This window comes from Phaethon aethereus (genome assembly GCF_964289735.1).
Source record: "Phaethon aethereus genome assembly, chromosome: Z".
Classification (NCBI taxonomy): domain Eukaryota; kingdom Metazoa; phylum Chordata; class Aves; order Phaethontiformes; family Phaethontidae; genus Phaethon; species Phaethon aethereus.
In genome coordinates this window covers 17,195,417-17,220,920 of record NC_138577.1, presented here as the reverse complement: position 1 = coordinate 17,220,920, position 25,504 = coordinate 17,195,417, and the positions used below count along the sequence as shown (strand labels likewise).

Sequence of the window (25,504 nt, the reverse complement as noted above, 5' to 3'; positions counted from 1 at the left end):
TTTTATGGCATAAGTCTAAGATATTTCTGTTCACTTTGTTACTAGTTACAATAACTCTCACACTCTTGTTTCAGATGTGCAAACTAAAATTAGAGGTGTTTGCAATCCAGGACAAAAGCAGGTTGGATCTCAGTGTGTTTGTATGGCTCCAGAAGAAGATTGTGGGTAAGTTAAGTACTTTCATTAGAAAAAGAAAAGTTGAAGTTTCTCCATTGATAGACCAAGACCACTGTGACACATACCAGGCAGAGTAACAAATCACAACAGCAATTCAGGGATACTCTCTGTTCAGATATTAGCCAGCTATGCCCCTGTATGAAATAAATGAACAATGACATTAACCAAATGGCACATCAGGGTGCATCCTTCTAATCTACATTACCATCTGCTACTAGAGATCCTAACTATTCTTCTCTTTATTCCTCCAATATCTGTCTTTTCATTGTCATCACTTTGCTATAATAGGTCATGCTCCTTGTGTTTGAGATTCACGTTTTTCAGATGAACATGCTGCAAAATACACTGTATGTTTCAGTCTCCAGAGTGTATAAAAGTACATAAGACTTGGGTTTACTGTCTCTTTACACAACATGACCTGCACAGGCCATTGAGCCTTCAAGTGAATAGAGGGTTATCCTAGAGGACTTTTAGTAAATGACTGGCCAGGGTGGAGGTGTGGTGTGGGGCTGGAGACAGGGAAGATGACCACAGACTGAATATGAGTTGGGCTGTTGTAGGGCTGAGATCAATGCACATTCCACCACAGGGCTCCTGTGTGACCACAGGCAGGTCCCGTGGCATGGGCTTCATCTCATTCATGTCAGTGCCCAAATAACTAGGTATCTTCTCTCCCTCAAGAGTCCTTGGGTAGAAAGAGAGCTTGCGCAGAGGGTGATAGACATTGTCAAAAGTATACAGGTGTCGTGGTTTAGCCCCAGCCGGCAGCTAAGCACCACGCAGCCGCTCGCTCACTCTCCCTCCCACAGCGGGACGGGGGAGAGAATTAGGAAAAACCTCGTGGGTTGAGATAAACACGGTTTAATAGGACAGAAAGAAAGAAGGGAACAATAATGATAATACCAACAAAGGAATGTATAAGAACAAGTGATGCCCAATACAGAAATTGCTCACCACCCCGTGATCGACAGCCCGTCCCCGAGCAGCGATTTCCGCCCCGCGGCCAACTCCAGTTTATGTACTGGGCATGACGTCGTATGGTAGGGAATATCTCTTTGGCCAGTCTGGGTCAGCTGTCCCGGCTGTGTCCCCTCCCAGCTCCCCGTGCACCCCCAGCCTGCTCGCTGGCAGGCCAGCACAAGAAGCTGGACTGTCCTTGACGGCTCAGCAACAACCCAAAACATCAGCACATTATCAACAGTTCCTCATCCCAAATCCAAAACACAGTCTCACACTAGCTTCTGTGAGGAAAACCAGCTCTATCCTGGCTGAAACCAGGACAGTATCCACCCCTTATTCCATACCATTTACGTCATGCCCAGGTCCTATACTTTTCAATACATTCCAATTATTCATTATTACTCTTCCTGTCCTTTAATATATACACACAGATATCACTCTCTTAGTCCATGGGCCATCACTTAAAATGTCTATGGAGTTCAGTCAGTCCATGACTCTGGGCTTCATCCATCATAGCAGTCTCTCAGGGCAGGGGAGATGGTATGTGGTGTTGGATTGTCATCTGGCACGGTCCATGTCCATGATCTGCAGGTCGAAGATGTCGATCTCGAAGGATTTGTTGGGCGCAAGCTGCTGAAGCCAGTTCTGGTTTCATCACTGCTGCACGTTGCTTGGTTTCAGTGAAGCTCATTCTTCATCAGTCTGGGTGATTCTTACTATAATACCATTGATATGGTAGATAGCAGCCATAGTAGTAATGTCATTCTGAACAATTAACATAATACAATTCAAATCATTGACTGTTTTCACCCAAAATCAAGTCTCCTTGAGGTACACGTCGGACTTCCCCATCCTTCCGCATTACCCACCAAGTGCACCCAGGTCCCTGGGCAAAGGCAATCCCACGAATGGGTTTGCCTTTTCCTAATGCAGGAGTAACCCAGACTGTCTTCCCCAGCATGTTTCTCACATGCACCACAGGGACTTTATCCCCTTCTACAGTACGTAGAAGTTTTGATTGGGCAGGGCCGGCTCTATTAGTAGATCCCCTAGTGTTGACTAACCAGGTGGCTTTGGCTAAATGTTTATCCCAATTTTTGAATGTCCCATCACCCATTGCTCTCAGTGTAGTCTTTAACAGTCCGTTGTATCGTTCAATTTTTCCGGAAGCTGGTGCATGATAGGGGATATGATACACCCACTCAATGCCGTGCTCTTTGGCCCAGGTGTCTATGAGGTTGTTTCGGAAATGAGTCCCATTGTCTGACTCAATTCTTTCGGGGGTGCCATGTCGCCATAAGACTTGCTTTTCAAGGCCCAGGATAGTGTTCCAGGCGGTGGCATGGGGCACAGGGTATATTTCCAGCCATCCGGTGGTTGCTTCCACCATGGTAAGCACATAGCGCTTGCCTTGGCGAGTTTGTGGAAGTGTGATATAGTCAATCTGCCAGGCCTCCCCATATTTATATTTCAACCATCGTCCTTCATACCAGAGAGGCTTTAACCGCTTGGCTTGTTTGATCGCAGCACACGTTTCACATTCATGGATAACCTGTGCAATAGCATCCATGGTCAGGTCCACCCCTCGATCCCGAGCCCATCTATATGTTGCATCTCTTCCCTGATGGCCTGAGGTGTCATGGGCCCACCGAGCTATAAATAATTCACCCTTATGTTGCCAGTCCAGATCCACCTGAGCCACTTCAATCTTAGCAGCCTGATCCACCTGATGGTTGTTTTGATGTTCTTCGGTGGCCCGACTCTTGGGTACGTGAGCATCTACGTGACGTACTTTTATGACGAGATTCTCTAGTCGGGCAGCAATATCTTGCCACAATTCAGCAGCCCAGATGGGCTTGCCTCTGCGTTGCCAGTTGCTCTGCTTCCATTGCTGCAGCCACCCCCATAGAGCATTTGCTACCATCCATGAGTCAGTATAAAGATAGAGTACTGGCCATTTTTCTCGTTCAGCAATATCTAAAGCCAGCTGGATGGCTTTCACCTCCGCAAACTGACTTGATTCACCTTGTCCTTCAGCCACTTCTGCAACTCGTCGTATAGGGCTCCATACAGCAGCTTTCCACCTTCGATGTTTGCCTACAATACGACAGGACCCATCAGTAAACAGGGCATATTGCCTTTCGTTCTCTGGCAGTTCATTATATGGTGGAGCCTCTTCAGCACGCGCCACCTCCTCTTCCGGTGATATTCCAAAATCTTTGCCTTCTGGCCAGTCCATGATCACTTCCAAGATTCCCGGGCGATTAAGATTTCCTATTCGAGCCCGCTGTGTAATAAGCGCGACCCACTTACTCCACGTAGCATCAGTCGCATGATGTGTAGAGGGGACCCTCCCTTTGAACATCCAGCCCAGCACCGGCAGTCGGGGTGCCAGGAGGAGCTGTGCTTCAGTACCAACCACTTCTGAGGCAGCTCGAACTCCTTCATATGCCGCCAATATCTCCTTTTCAGTTGGAGTATAGCGGGACTCAGATCCCCTATATCCTCGACTCCAAAACCCTAGAGGTCGACCTCGAGTCTCTCCTGGTGCCTTCTGCCAGAGACTCCAGGTAGGGCCATTCTCCCCGGCTGCCGTGTAGAGCACATTTTTAACATCTTGTCCTGCCCGTACTGGCCCGAGGGCTACGGCATGAACTATCTCCTGTTTGATTTGTTCGAAGGCTTGTCGTTGCTCAGGGCCCCATTTAAAATCGTTCTTCTTCCGGGTCACTTGATAAAGAGGGCTTACAATCAGACTGTAATTTGGAATATGCATTCTCCAGAAACCCACAACACCCAGAAATGCTTGTGTTTCTTTTTTGCTAGTTGGTGGAGACATAGCTGTTATTTTGTTGATCACATCCGTTGGGATCTGTCGACGTCCATCTTGCCATTTTATTCCTAAAAACTGGATCTCTTGTGCAGGTCCCTTGACTTTACTTTGCTTTATAGCAAAACCAGCTTTCAGAAGGACTTGAATTATTTTCTTCCCTTTCTCGAAAACGTCTTCTGCTGTGTTGCCCCATACGATGATGTCATCAATGTATTGCAGATGCTCTGGAGCTTCACCCTGTTCCAGTGCAGTTTGTATCAGCCCATGGCAAATGGTAGGGCTGTGTTTCCACCCCTGGGGAAGTCGATTCCAGGTGTATTGGACACCTCTCCAAGTGAAAGCAAACTGTGGCCTGCACTCTGCTGCCAAAGGGATCGAGAAAAACGCGTTAGCAATATCAATGGTGGCGTACCACTTGGCTGCCTTTGACTCCAGTTCATATTGAAGTTCTAGCATGTCCGGCACAGCAGCGCTCAGTGGCGGCGTGACTTCATTCAGGCCACGATAGTCTACTGTCAGTCTCCACTCTCCATTAGACTTTCGCACTGGCCATATGGGGCTGTTGAAGGGTGAGTGAGTCTTGCTGATCACTCCTTGGCTCTCCAGCCGACGAATCAGCTCATGGATGGGGATCAGGGAGTCTCTGTTGGTGCGATATTGCCGCCGGTGCACTGTTGTGGTAGCGATCGGCACCTGTTGTTCTTTGACCCTGAGCAACCCCACCACAGAAGGGTCCTCTGAGAGACCAGGCAAGGTGGACAGCTGTTTAATTTCTTCCGTCTCCAAGGCAGCTATACCAAAAGCCCACCGGTACCCTTTTGGATCCTTGAAATACCCTCTGCTGAGGTAGTCTATGCCCAGGATGCACGGAGCCTCCGGGCCAGTCACAATGGGGTGCTTCTGCCACTCATTCCCAGTTAGGCTCACTTCAGCCTCCAGTACAGTCAGCTGTTGGGATCCCCCTGTCACTCCAGAAATACAGATGGGTTCTGCCCCTATATGGCTTGATGGCATCAGGGTACATTGTGCACCGGTGTCCACTAAAGCCTTATATTCCTGTGGGTCTGACGTGCCAGGCCATCTAATCCACACAGTCCAATAAACTCGGTTGTCCCTCTCCTCCGCCTGGCTGGAGGCAGGGCCCCTCTAATCCTGCTCATAGTACTCGTTACCCACTTCTTGTAAATAGGAATCAGAAGTCCCTTCAAGAGGATCAGAGGTGAGATCAGCTCTTCTATTCTTTCTGGGAAGCTGCCCACTGGAAAGTGGAGCGACGATTTTCCTCGAGGAACCTGAACCCCCTTTTGTAATTGTTTTTCCTTGCAGCTCGCTTATTCGTGCCTCTAGGGTCGAGGTAGGTTTTCCATCCCACCTCCTCATGTCCTCTCCGTAGTCACGCAATTGAAACCACAGGGTGGCTCGTGGTGTGTATCCTCTATATCTTCTCTCTTGAACAGAAGAGCGCTTACTCCTAATGGCTGAGACACTGGTCCGTATGGGTGGAGGGTAGGGCATATCCTCTTTGAATTGCCGGAACTCTCGGGACAGTTTCTCTATAGCAGAGACGCAGGCCCGTAGGGAGGAAGAGAGACTTTCTTCGTATTGCCGGAGTTGGCCAGCCAATTCATCCACCGTTGGTCTCTCTCCGTCCTTCCAGGCCATTACTGCTAATGAGTTGGCATATGATGATGGTGCACTCCGTACAAACTTCCGCCACATAGGTTGCGTGCAATTGACTTCATCTGGATCTTTGGATGATTGTCCATTGTCCAAGTCACCATAAATCACTTCCAGCACCGCTAGCTCCCTCAGGTACTGGATACCTTTCTCCATGGTGGTCCACTTGCCTGGGTGACATAGAACATCTTCCTTGAAGGGATACCTTTCCTTCACACCCGACAGGAGTCGTCTCCAGAGGCTGAGGACTTGTGCACCTTTTCCAATTGCTTTGTCAATGCCCCCTTCCCTAGAAAGGGATCCCAGCTGCTTGGCTTCCCTACCCTCTAATTCCAGGCTACTGGCCCCATTATCCCAGCATCGGAGCAGCCAGGTGACAATGTGCTCACCTGGACGACGGCTGAAATCCTTTCGCATATCTCGCAATTCACTCAGGGATAGAGATCGGGTAGTTACCGTCTCTTTTATAAGTTCTTCCTCTTCCTCCTCTTCAAGCGATGACTCGCTCTCTTCCCTCTTCCGTGCTTGTGATGGCCCTGCTTCAGAGCACTCTGCCTCCTCACTCTCTTCCTCTGGCTCCTTCTTAGCAGGATCTTCCTCCTCCCTTACTAAACAAGCTGACTTCCGCTTCCAAGATTTCTTCTTTTGTACAGGGGCAACTGATACCGGGATGGGCTGGTCCTCTGGTTCAGCTGCAACAGTCTGAGTAGCTACAGTGCCCGCCGTGGGGGTTGGAGTAGTGGCAGTGCCCACCGTGGGGGTTGGAGTAGTGACAGTGCCTGCTACAGACGTTGGAGTAGTCACAGTGCCTGCCACATTGCCATCAGACCCAGAGAGCCCCTCTCCCCTTTGCATAGTGTTAAATAGGGTTCGGTAGGCATGGGCCAGGCCCCAGCACATGGCAATGATTTGTGTCTCCTTGGAGCTGCCAGGCTGACAACATACTTCTTCCAGATATTCTGCTAGTTTATCAGGATTCTGCACTTGTTCGGGAGTGAAGCTCCAAAACACCGGAGGTGCCCACCGCCCCAGGCATTTGCCCATGCTGTTCCACACACCCTGCCATTCATAACTATCCAGCCTTGGGGCAGATCTCCGGGTGATATTCTTAAATTGCTTGCCAACCTTAGACAAAACTGAAACCATGTTCCCCAGAAGTAGCAATAGAGGTATTTTAACCAGCCAAGGGTGTTCAAAATACTGAAAAATTATTGTGATGAACGAGGAAATGTTATGATAGAGGGTATCAAAGGTACCATTCTGCATTTCCTCCATAAAAAACCTTTCAGAGGCAGAAGTATAATTGCTAATCGTCTCCACAAGACTGTAGCCAAAATACAGTAACGGCTTTAGTACAGAGCTCAGATGATACCACATTAAGCTCAAGGTCAGTGCTCTAAAAACAAAATTCACAGGCGAGACATTACTAATCACTGCAGAGTACAGCAGCCCGCAGAAACCAACACCGATCCTTAACATGTACAGCAAAGACGAGAGCATGATGCAAATCAAACTGATATTGTGACCTGCAACCGTTATTATCTCAAGCCTCGGGCCCCACGTTGGGCGCCAAAAAGGACTGTCGTGGTTTAGCCCCAGCCGGCAACTAAGCACCACGCAGCCGCTCGCTCACTCTCCCTCCCACAGCGGGACGGGGGAGAGAATTAGGAAAAACCTCGTGGGTTGAGATAAACACGGTTTAATAGGACAGAAAGAAAGAAGGGAACAATAATGATAATACCAACAAAGGAATGTATAAGAACAAGTGATGCCCAATACAGAAATTGCTCACCACCCCGTGATCGACAGCCCGTCCCCGAGCAGCGATTTCCGCCCCCCTGGCCAACTCCAGTTTATGTACTGGGCATGACGTCGTATGGTAGGGAATATCTCTTTGGCCAGTCTGGGTCAGCTGTCCCGGCTGTGTCCCCTCCCAGCTCCCCGTGCACCCCCAGCCTGCTCGCTGGCAGGCCAGCACAAGAAGCTGGACTGTCCTTGACGGCTCAGCAACAACCCAAAACATCAGCACATTATCAACAGTTCCTCATCCCAAATCCAAAACACAGTCTCACACTAGCTTCTGTGAGGAAAACCAGCTCTATCCTGGCTGAAACCAGGACAACAGGACAAATCCTCTGAAAACTAGAGAGGTTTTGTTGACTAAAGCTATAAGCTTAACTCAGGAGGCTAGACAAAGTGAGCTGTATTGCTATGTCTCTTTGGGAAATAACTAAGCTCCACAAAATTATGCTGCTTGGAAATGCCTACACTTGCTGAGAACAAATTCACTCAGGAACGAAAAGCAATACAGAAAGAAACTACAGGCAGCATGGCTGGGTTTGCCTGCCATTGGTCCCACGCTAATCGTGCACCAGAGGCAGTCTTGCACACACAGAGCCGCAGGGCTGCATTAACTCTGTCAAGCCAGCTCAGGGCCTGTGGAAATTTCCCATGCCTTGAGGAGGTAACAGCACCTCCTGTTTTCTTGTGCAGGCACACGTCCTTCACCTCCCATCTGTTGGACAGGACACAAGCTTCCTCATCTTGTAGCACTATGCTGTATCAGGCCCAGGTCCTGCAGTAGCTGGGACAGCCTTAGGTCTTTAAATAGATATCCAGCCTGGCCATTGTTTTGTTGTGTTTCATCCAATGCCGGTGGAGCATTTAGAAGCATGGACTTCTTATTCCACAGCCTGCTAAAATAATTTTTCTTTTTTCCTTGGGGCAGCCACTACTCAGAAGACATCTGTGTGCTACATGCTGTTTCTGAAAAGAATGTGACCAAGGCCAGCTGTCAGTACTCAGCTGAAATGTGCCTTGGAGAGCAGTCATTTCATTTCTTGCATGCTGGCCCTTGCCATGGTGATTCCAACCTAGACTGGGCTATTGAAAGGGCAAAGCTCTCTACAAATAGCTTGAAGAAAGTGCCTTGTGGCTATGACACTTGCTATGACTGGGAGGAGTGTCCAGGTATGACTTCTGAATGGTGTGATTTATCCACCATTGGATATAAAAATAAAATGTGCTGACTCCTTCACTGCTCTGAGCATGGGCATTGTGGTCCATCTGAGCAACTTGGTGAGAGAGTGTGGAAGTGTGGTCGGTCCTGTGTCCCTGCTACCAAGTGTTACACTTAGATATGTGTCTTTTCCTTCAGGCACAAGTGGTGTATCATTGCCACTTCCCACAAATGAAACTTGGAGATTAAGGGAACTTTTCCAGGAGAATTAGCATTTGAATCTTTAATCACAGAAACGTAGTTTGCAATGTTATCGCCCACTCCCTGTGAGGTTACTATAACCACTAGTTTGTACTTCAGAAGATAATTTGAGCCACACCCTCTATAGCATATAATTAAATTATTAAATCATGATAGTACTTAAAAAGCAAGACTGGGGTCATCACGTTTAATGGGATTTTAATGGTAAAATCTGTAAACACTCACATGTGAAAACTGTGTTTATTAAGAGTTTTAATGAATTAGCTAAACTAAACTGGTGAAATCCCTAAAAGGATTATTTTATGAACACTTGTGCAACTTGGCTACTTACTGTGTAACTTGGTGATAAGAGCAGTCGGTTTTCCTGTAAATGTCTGAGGTCCTGGCTGGCTCTGCGCACATCAAGTGCTTGCCAGGAAAAGGCTGAGTGGCAGCCACGCTCATTCCTCCACTTGCTTCCAGAGACAAATATGATCCTTATCACACCTTGTCTACTTATGATAAATAAAGCAACAGCAGAGTGCAGCAGTCCTAAAACCCTGTTTTGAAGATGCAAGATTTCTGCAGCACAGGATTTCAAGCAGGTGGCTGTAAAATTACCACCTGAGATGTTGTTCCTTGTGGGGCTGAAGCAGAGGGCACGACCAGGTGTGCCCTTTGAGGGACATGCTGTGTTGGAGCCTCTAGACACCTTGGGCTGCTGGGCAGGTGGTTATAACTAAAAAAAACCCCAAATAAATTTGATTTATTTATTCCAGAGTCTCTAAGAAACCTACATCTGCTCCCACTGTGGTATTGTCTTAAAGCTGGATCCTGTGCCAGCATTTCGGTGTTTTCCTCTCAAAAGCCTACAGAGCAGCCCTGTTCAGTGAGGAAAAATGAGAGAAAGAGGAGAAAAATACATTAAATAAGTTTTCATTTTGTGCTCAAGAGGTTTGAATCGGACTTTCCTCCTCTCTATCTCCACAAAAGTCCTCTTTCTCATGAGTATGCACAAACATTTAGGAAATGAAAGTTTTGGTTTTCCTGAGAATTAGTAGTTGGTATCAACACAGAGGCAGAAGATACTGCAGTACCAGGTGAAAGCAGCTAAATGGAGGAAAAGACAATTTTTTCATATGTTTTAAGAAAGTGAAGGCAGAAACTTAGTTTTCTACCTAGGGAATTGCTGGGAAAGGATACAGAGACTCAGAATCTGATTAGATCAGAAATAGGTAATGAAATAACTGGCAGGACTGAGCTTTACCACAGGCCAGCAGCAGGTAGCTTAGCATTCATAAAGGGAGCTTTAATGAAATAGGAGCTGACACAATATGGACCTTAAGCCTCCATTTCACAGCATCACTGTGTGCAAGGATAATTGGGAACAGAAAGTCAACTTAATATCTTTTTGTTTAGAAGAAAGGTCAGGGAAAGCCAGTGGATAAAAATAGTTAGATGATACTTCATTTTGCTTCTGCATGGGCCACTGCTGCAAAAAAAAAGATATTTAAAGCTGGTTTTATCTCTATTCTTAATACTGTACTATCTAGCATATGTGCTATAGGCTTTTTGTAACCAACGTATCACGAACCTCCAATAGTGTTTTTCCCTGTTGGACTTTGAAATGTTCTCAAACTATAACAGATGTTTGTAGTCATGACATTTGCAGCTAAAACTTCAACATGTTCATTCACAGAAACACAGACCCAGTGCTCCTGTCTGATGCCTTACCAGTGCCCCAAAGGAGACAGCCACCTTCACTGCATCCATATGGAGTCAACAGGGAGGAGGAGGACAGTCAGTCATTGCACTCTGGCAGCAATGAAGTGCGCTGGCATCAAACTGGAGGTGCTGGAGCCAGGGAGCTGCCGGGTGTAACCAGTCAGATCTCCTGGCAGCCACCACGACCATCCCACCTTGCACAGGCTGAGCCATCCTGGGGAAAACTCGGCTGGTTATGAACGGACAAGTAGATCAAAAACAAAGGATAAAAAAAAATAGAGCTCACTTAACAGATTTTTCAGAGAAGGGTGGCACTGTGCTTTTTTTGGTCTGAAAATGAACTGGGGCGTGGGGTATAGGGACTGCTTTCACTGCTGGTAACTCTGTGGATGTACAGAGGGAGGAGCGGAGTGGGTGGGAAGGGAGAAAGGGGAGCATTGCCTCTGGTCTCCCCTGGTGCTGGATGAGACTTCTGTCCCCAGACACTTGTTGCTCTGTTTCTGCACTTGTGCCTGCTGTGCACCCTGGGTGCCTTGCTGGCTGAGTACCGGCTGTATCATCCAGGCAGGCAGACTTCAACAGCATTGCACGTTCCCTCTGACACCTACTGGGGTCATGAAGGAGGCTACCTGTCTAAGTCCTCAGGGTATAAATTCAGGGAGAAATAAAAATACTGAAAAGTACAAATATGCAACGGTTGAGTGAAGTCTTCAAAACCATGAGGTTTTAAATCAGAGTAATTGAAGGGAGTAAATATTTGCTTTCTGTGTTGGTTTGCTGGTTTTGAGCCTTAGACACCGTTGGGGAATTTTTATGGTACCTTTTGAGGTGAGTTAAACACATTTGTTCTTAAATATAAAAGAAAAAAATGAATGAACAATGCACGGGGGAGAGTCCTACCCCCATTATGTGGTTCTTTGTGGAGTCTGCAAAGATTCGTAACAAGCAGATTCCTTAAATACACTTGCACCAGCCCCTATCCTGAGAGCAATTGCATGGGGCACCTCAGCGCAGCTGTGGGTCCATCCCTCAGCCCAGCTCTGCTGCCCAAAGATAGCCCTTGGGCTCTGTGCACTCCCATTCCAAGATGGCTACAAGACAATGTTGAAGCTGTTTCTTATCACTAAGCGAAACTTCACTCCCTTGCAAGGAGCTGTTCTTTCTCTGGAATTTCTACTTCCAGACAATTTAACCCCTTCTTGTAGCTGGGCCTTCTTGTCCTCCATGCCAGATCACTCCTTGGTCACAAATTACCACTGCTGAGCAGTTACAGTTAGAATTTCCCCTTCAACACTCGGAATTCTGCAAAACTGAGGATTAGAAACCTGCCTTCCAAGAGTGGGAAAGCTGAAAGTCTCTTTCACCAGTAGTCAGCAGAACAATGACAATTAGGAAAAAAGCATGGGAAGTGCCCATTGATGAATAACCTGCCCTGTATGTAAGTGTCACACCTCACCAGGGACTGAGCAGAGTCACTTGGGAGCTGGGAGTGAGCTGGAGATGAAATGGTTATTTTTCTTCCAAGGAGGTATCAGATCCCTTTATTTGGAATGTTGCCAAGCTCCCTAAATCAGCAGTTAGTCTCAAATGGATGGAGCTCAAGGAAAAGAAGCAATTAATCCTTCTACTAAATACAATAAAGCATTATGTTTTCTTGCTTAAAATATGTAGTATGAATTATTGTAAAAAAATGAGATAGGTTTGCCTTCATAATTCTATAGCTCTTTCCTCCAACTGAAGATACATACTAATATACTGGTGATGGTCTGGGAGAAGGTTGCAAATTTGATTGTCCCCAGACTGTTTTTAGTGCCCTTATTTCTTCTCGCTGGTTGCATTCTGGGGGGGAATAATCACTCAGAATGGCTATGTATGCCCTCTGCCCTCAACAAGCAATGAAGATTTCTTCCTCCTGACCCTCTAACTTCAATACTAGCTTTTCATTACAGGACTCTGATTCCGGTGTGACTGTCTAGCAATGTTTCTGATAGGAGGAATTTTTTCCCCCTGACACTTCTCAACATGATAAATTGCCAGATGAATTTATTTCCTGGTAAACAGAAGGCAGCTGAGGCCTCCGTGGCTGCCCCCATTTCTCCAGCACCACTGGTCTCAAAGTAGTGTGCTATACGAGCGCTCGTGTAAAGACTTGCGTTGTTCTCTCTTGCTGATGGAGATAACTCCCATAGTGTCTGTTTTACAATTGACCATTACGGCATAGAGTGACAACATCATCTGCCACTCACTAATAAGGTGGTGATTCAACCATAAACTGAATCCAGAGCTTTGCTTATGGCTTCAGTAGGGTCAGGACTGCACTCACAAGGATTTCAGATTTGTTGCTATGCTCTGTCACAGGGGTCCCCAAACCCTGTGAGACATCAAAGACTGCAGCTCTTTAATATTTCCTGCAACATCTATCTTTTTCTTGTGTAAGCTCTCCTCTTCTACTGTGATAACTTATATTAAGTAATGATAGAGTTTTCTTGTTCACTGGTGACAGGAAATGCTGTCCCTCCTTTGCCATTGTAAGCTCCAAGTAATGTTATCTGGCTTGATGGATCATTGCCTTGGGTCATGAATTACAATTGGGGAAGATGAAGCAAACCTGAGCCAAATCTGTCAGGGTAACCAGGGTCACAGAGACCTTACTGATTCTCAAAGGACAGCTTTCTCGGTAATGCAGCTTCTCTACTGCACAGAAAAATCCCATCTATTTGTTCTTAACGTCAGAGACGAGGTATTATCCAAAATGAATATAATGAGCCTTTCCACTGATGCAAAGTTCCATATAACATCCCAGCATACCCAATTTTTCACTAGCACAAGAGTATGTATGTGAAGTGTATGCAGAATATACTTACCACAGTGAGACAGCTGAGGCATGAGTCAATGGCTGGACAATTAGCAGCTGCTGTTGCAGCATCTGTATAAATAGTTATTGCAATTGTAACACAGAATATAACATTTGACCAAATATAAAAGAGAACTGAATATATATAAAGTACTTGTTATAACGTTTATCCTTACGTAACCGCAGAAAGGGGTAATCCAGAGTTTGCTTCAAGGGTTTGAAGATAAGGCAGGTACGTAGGTTTAAACAGCAACCACCAAACTTTTGCCAACGGGCCATAGCAATTACTGTTTCCTGTTACAGCTGTGAGCAAAAACATCATGTATTAAATGTTTGAGTCCTGATGTCTTTATTTCAGCTGCTACCTCAGAGGTAAACATCTCCTAATTTAAGAATTTGGCGCAAAATATCACTGTGACAGTTAAATGCAAAGTTGCTAGATGCAATGGGCACAGCAGAAGATGGGTACCAGAGCCTTTGCTAGTGCCACTTTCCCAGTGAGCGACAGACCAGAGGCAATCTTGGCCAGTTTTTCCCACTGGGTTCCTGCAGCGCTCCCTGCTGTGCAACACACTCCTGGGCTTGTACTCCAGGGAGTACAGGGATGCAACTCCAGCAGCAGCATAATTTGTGGTATTCATGACATCTCCAGCTCAATGTATTCAGTTTATGTATTTAGGAGAGGAGGTCCGTCATGTTTCTCCTCACCCAGAGATCCCTGAGCAGTAGACTTTGGCTAGATGCTTCAGAAAACAAAGGCTTCAGCTATATCTGTAACAGAACTGACTCAACTGTGCTGGTGGAATGTTATGGGATAAAGATGTTAAAAATAACATTGTTTATAAGTGACAACTTAAGTTGATTTAATAAACTCTCTGCTCACAGGTGTCAATTTTACTATAACAGGTCTTTCAACTGGCTCCCAGGGCTCTGTGTGTTCATGTGTGGGTAGGTGTGAATATTTCTGATGCAGAGGGATTTGGGTAAGTTGATCTTCCTTCCTTGGTTACTGGGAGTGAGATGCCCCTAAGAGTCTATGTCTGCATCCAAGCTCATCATCTTTGGCTGTCCTTCTAGTCAGTGTGGGAGAGAAACAGTCCTTCAGAGGACAGGATCTCTGTCATCTTAGGTAGACATCTGAAAACAGGCCAGATGAGTCATGCCCTGGAGGTGCCTGCCTTCCTCTGTTGACTGGGACCTGAGCAGTGACTAGGTCAGATACAATTATTTAAGCTATAGATGTCTAAAACTGGATGAAATGAATCCTAACTTTTCTATTTTTAAAATTGTGTGTGTGTGTGTATAATTAAAAGATATGAATATATATATATACTCCTAACATTTAATTTCCAGCACTGGATTGTTTGTCTTCTAGATCAGAACCATTTATATTGACACTTTTCAGGAATAACTGGCTCCATCCACAATGGACCAAAGCTGTTGTGGGGCTGGGCACTGTGATAGCTCAAGGTAAGGAACTGGCTCCTAAAACGGTACTGAGCACCAAAGAAGGTGCATGCTCCTTCCTATCGCATGCTCTGTGAACCAGAAACTGGTGGAAGAGACATGTCTCATACAGCATGTCTGTATGAGGCACAGCCGGCCACCAGCAAAATGGGGATGGGATGATTTTAGTGCGTTGTGCCCACTCATTACCTGATGGGGTTTGGGGCCCAGTTGTTCCAGGACCTGCAATAACCAAACCCAAAGCAGAAGGGACTTGATTCTAACATGTCGCATTTTAGATGAAGCCTGATTGCCTTCACCCCCACCCCTTGCTGTTATGCGCTGTTATGTGTTACGTCAAGAGTCAGGGGTCTTCAGCCTGACACAAGCAAGCTTTCTGGAAGCTGTAGCTCCCATAACTTGCAGAGCAGCAAAGCCCTTCACCCAGCATCATCGTTAGGTGACTACATCGTTCACCTAGAGCACATAAGGTACCTCAAGCATTAGGGCCTGGGGGCACCAGCCACGCTTATGGCCCAGACCAGCTTCCCATGGGCCTCCCCGACCAGGCCCATGGCCCAGGACCCCATTTCAGCCCCCCAAGGCCATCAGGTCCTGCCTGGCCATGGACCTCGGTGGTTGGGATCCCTGCCCATGGGCCCATGTCCCGTCCTGGCCTTGGCCTGTCCCCGTCCCCAGGGATGTGCTGAGGGCTGGGGCTGCCCAGATCCCTGGATGTGGGGTGGGACAGGCCTGGGCTGCAGGCACTGCCTGCTGCCCTGGGGGGCCCAGGGAGCCCCGGCCCCTGCGGCACCCCGACAGGAAGGTAAAGAAGTGCACGTTGAGCTGGAAGACATAAACCTGTCAGCAAGTGCAAACTTCTAATGGTACTTTCTTTATCGGGCATAAAACCTGGTTACTGTGTACTTTCTTCCTGTAACACTCTCTGCTGCTGAGACCTTGCCAAAATAGTAATAACAGTCTTCTCCTTTTATTAGAACTTTCTGTGAGCATAGTGTAAATAGAGCAGCTGGAAGGAGAGACTTAGTTTTCCCATGGCGATATCTTACTTTTCAGACAAATCAACTCCAAAAGCTATCACATCGAGTGACTGCGGGTAACTGGGCACCAACTGGGAATGTCAGGCCCCTGATGAACAAGTAGGTCTTGTCAAGTGGTGTCTGAGAGACTTCAGGCCCAGGTCAATGTGACCTGTGTGTTAAAACCCACTCAGGGAGAAAATAAAGCTGATTATCTGCTATTTCCTCAGCTCTCCAGCTGTTTACTTGTCTCCCAGGAAGGCCTTCTGACATGGCGCTGCAAAGCAGCCGACCTGTAGCTTCAGATTACCAATCCGGAGAGAGAGCTGCAATTAACAACAGAGCAGAAATTAGAAGATCTCTTCCAGGAATCAGCTTGGCTAAAGACAATTGAAAATTACAGCAGAATAAACCATGACTGGCTGAAAATACTTGATTATTTTCTTCCTAATTTTCACAATTATTGTTTACAAAGCACATGTAATGCAGATTACAGTAAGCAGGTGGCATAGGTGCCATTGCCACAGTATCTCTCCAGAAATAAATCACTGAATATAGTGCCAGCCACTCCTGGGGGTGCAAGGCTGAGGAAGGCCCTGACTGCATTGAAGCCCTTCGATGCTCCCCCAGGAGCTGCAGTGTTTGCTGCCTGCCACCTCCTGCTGCCTTTCAGGGGACCCCGAGGGATAATTGTAATTTTGGACAAGACAGATTGGATCGCAACACATCTGTATGACTACAGCTGAAGATGGTGTGTAGGAATATGTAGGGAAGTTTGGTGTTTCCACTCCCTGAGATTATTAGGGCATGAGCTAAATCCAGACACCCTGAAACTGCCGTTCTAAAATAACCCATTAAAAGTGAACCATACTTACAGCCAGGGTGATATGATTTCAAACCTGAACATGTGCCAGGTAGTGCTGGATTGCATTACAGAAAAATGGTGGTCTTAGTTCACCAGGGCCACGCACCAGGAAAAATATCCAGGCAAAATAAATGTATCCAAGGACTTGAATGGGAGCAGGGACACAGAACCATGACACACACAAGTCAGACTGCCGGATTCAACGAGCATGCTTTAGATTTCCGGAGGCAGAAGTGAACTGTCTTTTTATCAAGTTTGGGGGTTAAGGATTTTTTCCACTTCATTTTAAGTTCTTCTCTTTCGATAGTGACAGCTCTGGAGACATCTATGTCCTTGTCAAAGTTACAGAATAGAAGAGAATGAAGCCACGTTGCCAGTACTTGGTTGAAATTGTCTAGACGACCAGTAATCCTTCTTTCTTTCTGTGTCCTGGTCCCTGTAATTGTGACATTGACATGAATTGGGCTATTGAAAAGATAAAGTCTTCAGTGAGGATTGGAAGGAAACAGCCCTGCAGATATGACACCTGCTACCAGTGGGAAATGCATTAAGTATAACTTTCAAACGCCTTGATTTAGGTCGTATATTTCCAGAGTTAAATTTGATGGTCAGTCCTTGGATTCACAGAAGTTCTGTGACTGCTGGTTACAAAGCTTTGTACTGCATGTAATGACTGTCTGATTTCATTTGCAGCGGTTTGAAACGTAGATATGAGTCATGCAAGTAAGTACTTCTCTTATGAAACCAGTTTGGGAGCTACTTTTATTAACACTGATCATCCAGGAAATAAAAATGATCTAGCAAATAAATGCTACCTTAACTCTAAAACTCCACTTCAGAGTTGGACCTTAGCAATGGGCTAATTTTTTGGAAGCATTTCAGAACTATTACTTTATAAAGCAGTTGTGCTTAAAATTTTGTTGCTTGTGTAAGTTCAGGATATTTTGTGAGTGGAGCATTTTTAGCCCCGTGTCCCCAGAAGCAGCAGAGTGGGGTCACTGTAACAATGCAGCCACTTCTGTCCTCTGTTGAGCAGCCTGGTTGTGTCTGTGCTGCTTAAACAAAAGATGACCAGGTCATGGGCTTGAGGAAAGGGCAATGATTACCCTTCCTGTTTAATTATTTAGTGGGAGTTTGTTCTGTGTTAGCTAGTCCTCCCCCAAAGAGTGTTTGGGCCCAGTTTGACCACTCACATGGGCCAAGGACTGTTTCCAGCAAGACAACTGTTTTTGTGGCAAGGGGTTAGCTGGCTGGATGAGAACTGACCTATACCCCTTTGCCTCTGGGACTGTAAAATGAGGCCTGTCTGGTTTAATTTACTGTTATAAGCGCTGGTTATTTGCACTTTCCCAGGAATTCCTAGACTTGATTTACTTTATTTGCATGCCCGTATCTGTTTTGAAACTCTCTAGCATGCACTAGGGACAGACAACAGTCCAAAGGGTCAATGTTCAGGGCCAGAAAAATGTTCCACTTTTTGAAGTACAAATGAAACTTGACAGTAGTGTTTCAGGCATCCGTGATCTCTAAATGCAGCTGGGAAATTTTAAGAAACGAAGGTATTTTTTCAGTATTGGCTGAAACCTCAAGCAATACTCTGTATTTTCCTTCAAACTCTTTTACGTTAAGCCTGCACAGTACAATACACGATGGTATCAGGTGATTTATGATAATCATCCCATATCCTTGGCTTCGTTCACTGGGGACTAATTTCTGAAAAAGTACATGTGAAATCCTAGCTTATTTTGTTAGCATCTGTGAATACATGGTTGTTTTGTCTGTGAAATTCCTCTAAGGGTTACTGTGTCAGCATTTGTTGTGCAACACTTTTATTTACTGTGTAACAGGGTGAGAAGAGCAATGGGTTTTCCTGTAAATGTGGAATTTTTCTGCACTGACACAGTGTGCAGAGCCGTGCCAAGAAAAAGCTGGGTAGTGGCTGCATTCCTTACTGGCTTGATGAGTGTGCTTGGGTATGTGTGTAGGTATGTGTCTGAAAATGCTTTAGCACTGGCCAACACCACCACAGGCTCCCATCACTGATCACGTTTAGGCTGCTGCTAGTTTGCGTATATGAGCGCGCATGACACAGAGACTTCACCAAAGAGTTAATCACTCTTGTCCCTGTAGGTACAAACTCGGTGTCCGGACTTTGGCTTATTTTTTAGCCCTATGATATATGTCTGCTTTTTCTAAACTCAACAAGACTTGTAAATAGTGAGAAACATCTTGAGTGCTGCAGCAAAACAGCATGAGCAGTCAATCCTTGCTGGATGTAATTGTGACTGGTGCTGCTGGCCCTGGCTCTGTATTTATGCTACCTCTTCTGGGCCTCAAAGCTGGCTGAAGTCTCAAAGCACTGCCCTATGCTCAAATTAATCCATCCTGACCTCCTCAGGGCTTGTTAGCTCAGCCACTGTATTACCATAGCTACATGGTCCCCAGATCAGGCTATCTTGTGTCTAGACAGCTTAAAGAGCAGGGAGAGTAGATATGCATAGCCATCTTTGGGACTTACGGGGATTTGGCTTTCTTCAAAAGGGATTTTATTGTTGAGCTTCCATAAAATCTGGCAGAGGAAGCAATGTAGATAGAAAAAAAGAATAAAACCCCAACTATTCTTTAGATAGTGCTCCCAAATTTTCCCACTGAGAGTCACAATACCTTTTCCTCTTGCTTCAGCCAGTGTTCCAAGGATTAGAAGCAGTCTGGCTGCATCTTGGTGAGAGCTTCATACAGAAAGGCAATATCCAGTATTCGTGTGCTTGGAGCAATGGTATGTACTGAAACAAAGCATGCGATCCTGCTTTCAGGGAGATATCAGCATGTACATGTCTTGGCAGATGATGCAAATAAATTCATTCTCACTTGAGAAATGCCAGCGTTGGCATCTTTTTCTATTTGGAGAGGATTTGCAGCAGCCTTTGCTGCTACTAATTGCACAAGTTGAATGCTATAACCTGCTTTATGCATGTGACAGCACTGGTATACCTCTCCTCATCATAAGATTTGATCATCTGAGTAACAGTTCTCAAAATACGAGAATATTGTTTGTGTTTGTTGGTTGTCTTCAGATCAATAAGACCTGTAGTACAAGCAAGTTCAGTTATTATCATACATTGTGTAATTATTCAGGAAATGAATACTACAATCACTGTAAAACTCTCAGTGTAATTACTGTCAACAGTAAAATATAAAACCATGACTTTGCTTTACCAGAAGCTAGTGGTCTAGTCTGTTTAAACTATCACTCTGCTCAAAAGCATTATTTGCAGCTGTTTGTCACACCTTCCCTCTTGCTAAATTTTACTCTGTATATTCACATTTAATACAGTTCTTAGAGGCTTGAATATAATAAAAAGCCACCTACAGGAGTGCTAAAGTGAATTGATAGTTTTTTCTCTTGTCTGCTGTGGGGCAGGACTCTCCCCACTGGCCCCTGACCACAAGAAATTAAAACAACTGCCTGAGGAACATGCACAGGAGAGCGGGACCTGGAGGCTGAGCCCTGAGCAGTTAACATGTCTCCTGTTTGGCTGGAAGGGCCAGGGTGCCAGCACTGACCTTCTGCTGGTCTGAGACAACTCTTCTGTGTTTTGCAGAAGAGAGAGAAAGAAATCAATAGCCGTTTATATTCCTGTGCCTCCTGTCACACGCAGTAATGGCTCTGCGGTTACAGTGGTGGCTCATCACAGTAAGCAGTGCATCAGAGCCACAGTGTGGTGGAAATGGAGCTGATTATGGTGATGCAATGGCCTGAGGTGGTGACCAGAACAGGGCAGGAGGTTATTGGTTAAGCTTCTATTGGGGCTGGAGAGAGAATGAGCGAAGAAGTGGTGCAACAGATCCCAGGTTGGAAAGCAGTGGGCAAAATCATCAGGTATAAAGATCTGTCCCCAAAGAAATTGCAAGCATGTTTCATCAGGTTATGAACTGGCAAGCAAGAGAACGGCAAGTTAAGCCCTGTGAGAAAAGGGGTGGAATAGTGGAAGTGCACTTGACCAACGCTGTCTAAGGAAGACATTAACAGAACAGGAGAGAAAAGGGACTGCTCAGTGGCGGGGAATAATATACCTTGTAAATGTTATTTACACCATGTTTTCAAGTTATGTTTTTCTTCGAAACTTTTGTTTTGGTTAGTGATGTTTTGTCTCAGGCAGGGCACTAAACTGCTGATCACCTCAGAGGTTCCTAGCCAGTGCTGCAGATCAGGGAGTGCTTCGGGACTGAAAGGTGGAGAAGAACTAACAGTATGAGGGGCTGAGCTCAAGGACACATGAGAAGCACAGTCTCCAGTGTACAGTCTCCAGTGAAAAAGAGATTTGCAAATGGTAGCTCACATGATTAGTGCTACTGTTATTAGTTTAACGGCAGGTTGGTGGACATTACTTGCTCTCCTTCAGTTAGTCTCCAGATGCGCATTGGTCCCAAATCTTTTCCATGCAGGCAGGCTCCCTCCTGGGAGTTAGGAAGCTTCTCCCATGTCACTATTTAGGAAGACAAAGTGTCTGTTATTCTTCTGGTGTTAATTTCTTACTCCCTAAGTAGGAAAAGTGCATCAGAAGAGTTTTATTCTTTCCTAAATTTCTGGTAACTACTTGTTTGTTCTGCTTGGAAATACTCCATGTCTTATACTTAACCTGGGGACACTTCTGTTCTGTGCCAGTCCCACTGTATTCTTCCCACATTTGCATCATGAAAATAGGCAGCTGAGTATAGAAAGATCTCTCCTGTGTCTTCCCCAAGGGAAAGGAAACAGTGCAGACTTGGAATCATAGAACCATAGAATCTTTGGGTTGGAAGGGACCTTTAAAGGTCATCTAGCCCAACCCCCCTGCAATCAGCAGGGACATCTTCCACTAGAGCAGGTTGCTCAGAGCCCCGTGCAACCTGACCTGGAATGCTTCCAGGGATGGGGCATCTACCACCTCTCTGGGCAACTTGTTCCAGTGCTTCACCACCCTCAGTGTGAAAAATCTCTTCCTGATATCTAGTCTGAATCTACCCTCTTTTAGCTTAAAACCATTATGCCTTGTCCTATCGCAACAGGCCTTGCTAAAAAATCTGTCCCTGTCTTTCCTATAGGCCCTCTTTAAGGACTGGAAGGCTGCAATAAGGTCTTCCTGGAGCCTTCTCTTCTCCAGGGTCAACAACCCCAACTCTCTCAGACGTTCTTCATAGGACAGGTGTTCCATGCCACTTATTCTTATTCATCACATCAGAGAATCTATAAAAAAAAAAAAATCCTAGGAAAAAAGGTCTTGATAGTGTTGCTGCTCAGGGGACCACTTTTTTGCAAGGAAGAAAACAAGGCTGAATTTCACACCACATGCTGGTATTGTTTACCAAATAGTAGGAATTTTTTTCATTGTTGTTGTTTCATAAAGGTCCCTTCACTCTGTCCTTGTACCTGCTGCTCTGCACCAGGTAAGCCTTTTTACCGCGCAGTTTCTGATGATATCTTCTAAGACACTGGCCTCAGATGATCCCATGAGTCTGGCACACCAGTATGGATAACAAGATTACCTTACCTCAATCTGAGTTAAATTTCATCTGCCACAGCATTGCTCAATTTCTGACTTGGTTTCTGTCTCTCAGCAGCTTCTTATAGGGTTTTTTTTTTTTGGTTGAATGTCATTTGCAAAAATTTACCAGCTTGCTGTCAGTTTTCTCTTTCATTCTTTCTCCTTCTTTCTTCATACAATATATGAAACTGTTGGTCCCTCTAACATTCCTGGGAGGATCTCATTTCATTGATAATAGGGGCAGATATTTATGATACTGCATGAACATTAATGTTAAGGTACTCTTCCCTGTGACATGTATGCATTGCAGGTCTCATTGGATCTGAGTGATGCTCTCAGTAGCCTAAAAAGCCCGGTTCCCATAAAAACCTGTTGTCTGCTACAGAAATGTGCTGCAGCTCTCTATTTCTGCTCTTCACAGTTCAGCTGCCCAAAGCTCAGGTCACCTAATATCAAATTCCTCCCAAGTATCCTGACACATGGTGATGGAGCAAACACTCACCCAAAAGAAGCACATGGACATTTAATTCAGGTAAAACAAAGGGGTTTACCACTCTCTGCCATATAATTTTGCTAAGGTGATTGATTCCACGGAACCATGGTCCCCTCCTTGTTCTTATCTGATGCTAATTCACTTGACTTTGCTTTCTCACTAAGAAAAAATGTCCTGCAGTTCCTTCTTAGTTTAACAACAGTATGGAGAAGCGGTGGACCACGGTGACTGGGGATGCTTCTGTACTGAAAGGGACAAAGTGTGGCCAGCAGATGTGTGCACCATAGACATGAATGTATGATTTGACAGATTGTTGTCCCAGCCACTGGTCATACATGAACCTGGTTTTCCTTCATTAAATAGTTGCATTGTTCTGAAGAAAACTTCTACCTACTCACCTTACTTCTTCCTCTCTCCCAAGCAGCATTAGACAGTCAGTTGGTTGTTTAAAAAAAAAAAAAAAAGCATAATTTCTGTTCTAAAATGCTGTAAGACACCCTCAGATTTTCAGGAGAGATGATGGAACTGAAGTGCTTTCTGACCTGGGAAAATACAGGACTGAAAACAGCATGTGGCACAAATCAGGCAGGGAAAGGACTGCCATGTCACAGCATGAAGGGGAGCAGACCCTTGCTGGACACCTGCAGGCAGGAGGAAAAGGGTCTATGAGGTGTCTACAAGGAAGGAGCTGGCTGGGCTGAGAAGTAGGAGGGAAAAAGATGGAGTGGGTAATTAGAAAGAAAAAGGAGAGAAAAATTATCCCTGAGAAGATTTAGATGGGTCAGATAAACAGTGAGATGTCAGGGGCTGGATGAAGCATTTGAAATGCAGCCTTAATTAATATTTTGTCTGTCTTATCTCAGACTAATTTATTTTACGGATGTGGAAGTCTGTTCCTGCTGATGTATCGAGATGATTATCAGGCAACCTTATTGGTTTTTTGAACTGCTCCTTAAGCATGTATTCTCAACACTTCTTGAGGCACTGTGCTGGTTTTCTACATTTCCCTATGTCTGAAGACATGAATCACCAAGTCACTATTATTTCTGTGCTATCTATCAGGAAATTTCCAGATTTTCTCTTGTCTCCAGCAGCTATGGAAGCTATTGCTACCCAGTGTGCTCATGGTATTGTGCCAGCTGCACCAAGAAAAAGGCTAGAAATTGTGGACAAGAGAGTTGGGAGTAACCAATGGGCAAACATCCATCTGCTCTGGAAACATGCTACTCCTGAGCAAATAATATAGAGCAAATAACTGATTAAATTCATTTGGTTTTTATTCTACTTGTTTTCATCTATAAGCTATTCAAAAAATTTTTTGATGATTCCTCAAAAAAGTGCCATTAAGTTCCAGAAAACATAAAGGTTAGAAGGTCGGTTCAAAAGGTTGGTGTGGTGGCAACCTTCCACTCCAACATAGCTGCCCCCAGGAGAGGGAGCCCCCAAGGGAAAGCCAGTCCTGTTCTGTCTTAATCCTCATTGACAGCACCATGGAAAGCAAAGTTTTTCCAGCTGAGGGTAGGGTTTTTATGAGAAAGCTACAGATACAAACATGACAATAAAGACATGTTTTATTGGGTAGGTATTTATTGATAGTAAGAAATAAAATCTGTTGCACAAAAAGCATACAGGCTTCCTGCTGATATTACTTGATATCCAGTCCTTTGTCCTTGTTTGCATCTGAGAATAGTCAGAAGGGATCAGGCTGCCAGGATGGGTACCTGAATGGACTTGCCAGGTATACCACATGTGAGCAAAAATGTCACTGTCTGACCACACTAGACAGCATGCTTATCTGTGTAAGAAAAGAGTGCCTTCTTTTATTCAGGAACAGTCTTAGGAGATTGCCCAAAGGCATCTCCAGGGGGACTGCAGGTGGAGTGTCTCCATTTCTGGGAAGATACACTTTCCCTTTGAGAAAGTTTTGCTGTGGTGGAGGGCCTCCATTGTGCGATGGTCTGTAAGCAAACTGGTCTCGGTACAAACATAAAAGCATGTGACAAATGTAACTGAGTTACCTGTGTTTACAAACGTAGCCCATAATGATAGTTATGACAATGTAAAATGGGGATTTCTCATGAAGAGGTTCTGTGTATGAGAAGCTGCAAGCATAAAAGTTGTCTCATTACTTTAAGCTGGCTTTACTATTAATGCACATTGTTTTGACCTTTAAGAGCTTCAGGCCCAACAACAGGTTCAAAGCTGTGCATACTGTTTGCTCAAATGAATAAGGCACAGTAGGAAGAAGCTACTTTATTAAAAGAGAAGAATCATACCTCTTACTCTGTAAATACTATTTTTTTTTCAATCTAAACCTACTCAGTGCATGCATACGTTTGTGTGGCTTTAAGAAAAATGTATTTACAATGTCAGACACTGTAATCCATCACTATAAATGCTACTTTTGCAATTGCACTTCAGCAATATTTTTTAATTCTGATGGAAATGTGAAGTAAAGTTGCCAGTGCTAAGTCTGGGGCCTAAGCAAGAGCCCTGTCATAAGCAGTAGTGGCGAGCGCAGCTCTGCCTAATGAAGAGCCTTGGGCCCTGATTCAGAGCCGACCAGAGCCGAGGCACAGTCTCATCAGCTGTGGATGGCTTCGCAGCAGAGCTCATACTTGGTAGAGCAAGGTTCGAAGTATGTCCTGCCCAAGAGTTGACGCATTTTGACATACCCCATGGCAATAAGCAAAATGAACCGTAACGTATC

General features: G+C 45.3%; 1 protein-coding gene across 1 annotated transcript in view; it reads left to right on the top strand.

The window, feature by feature from the left end:
- Positions 1-10,824, top strand: part of C6 (complement C6) — a gene marked incomplete at its 5' end in the record, with an annotated part of 37,144 nt that extends 26,320 nt beyond the window's left edge. The window contains 3 exons of the mRNA XM_082013529.1: positions 75-165; positions 8,376-8,617; positions 10,546-10,824. Coding sequence (XP_081869655.1) covers positions 75-165; positions 8,376-8,617; positions 10,546-10,727 — 515 coding nt within the window. The 3' untranslated portion in view covers positions 10,728-10,824. The remainder of the gene's footprint in view (positions 1-74; positions 166-8,375; positions 8,618-10,545) is intronic.
- Between the last annotated feature and the right edge of the window lie 14,680 nt (positions 10,825-25,504).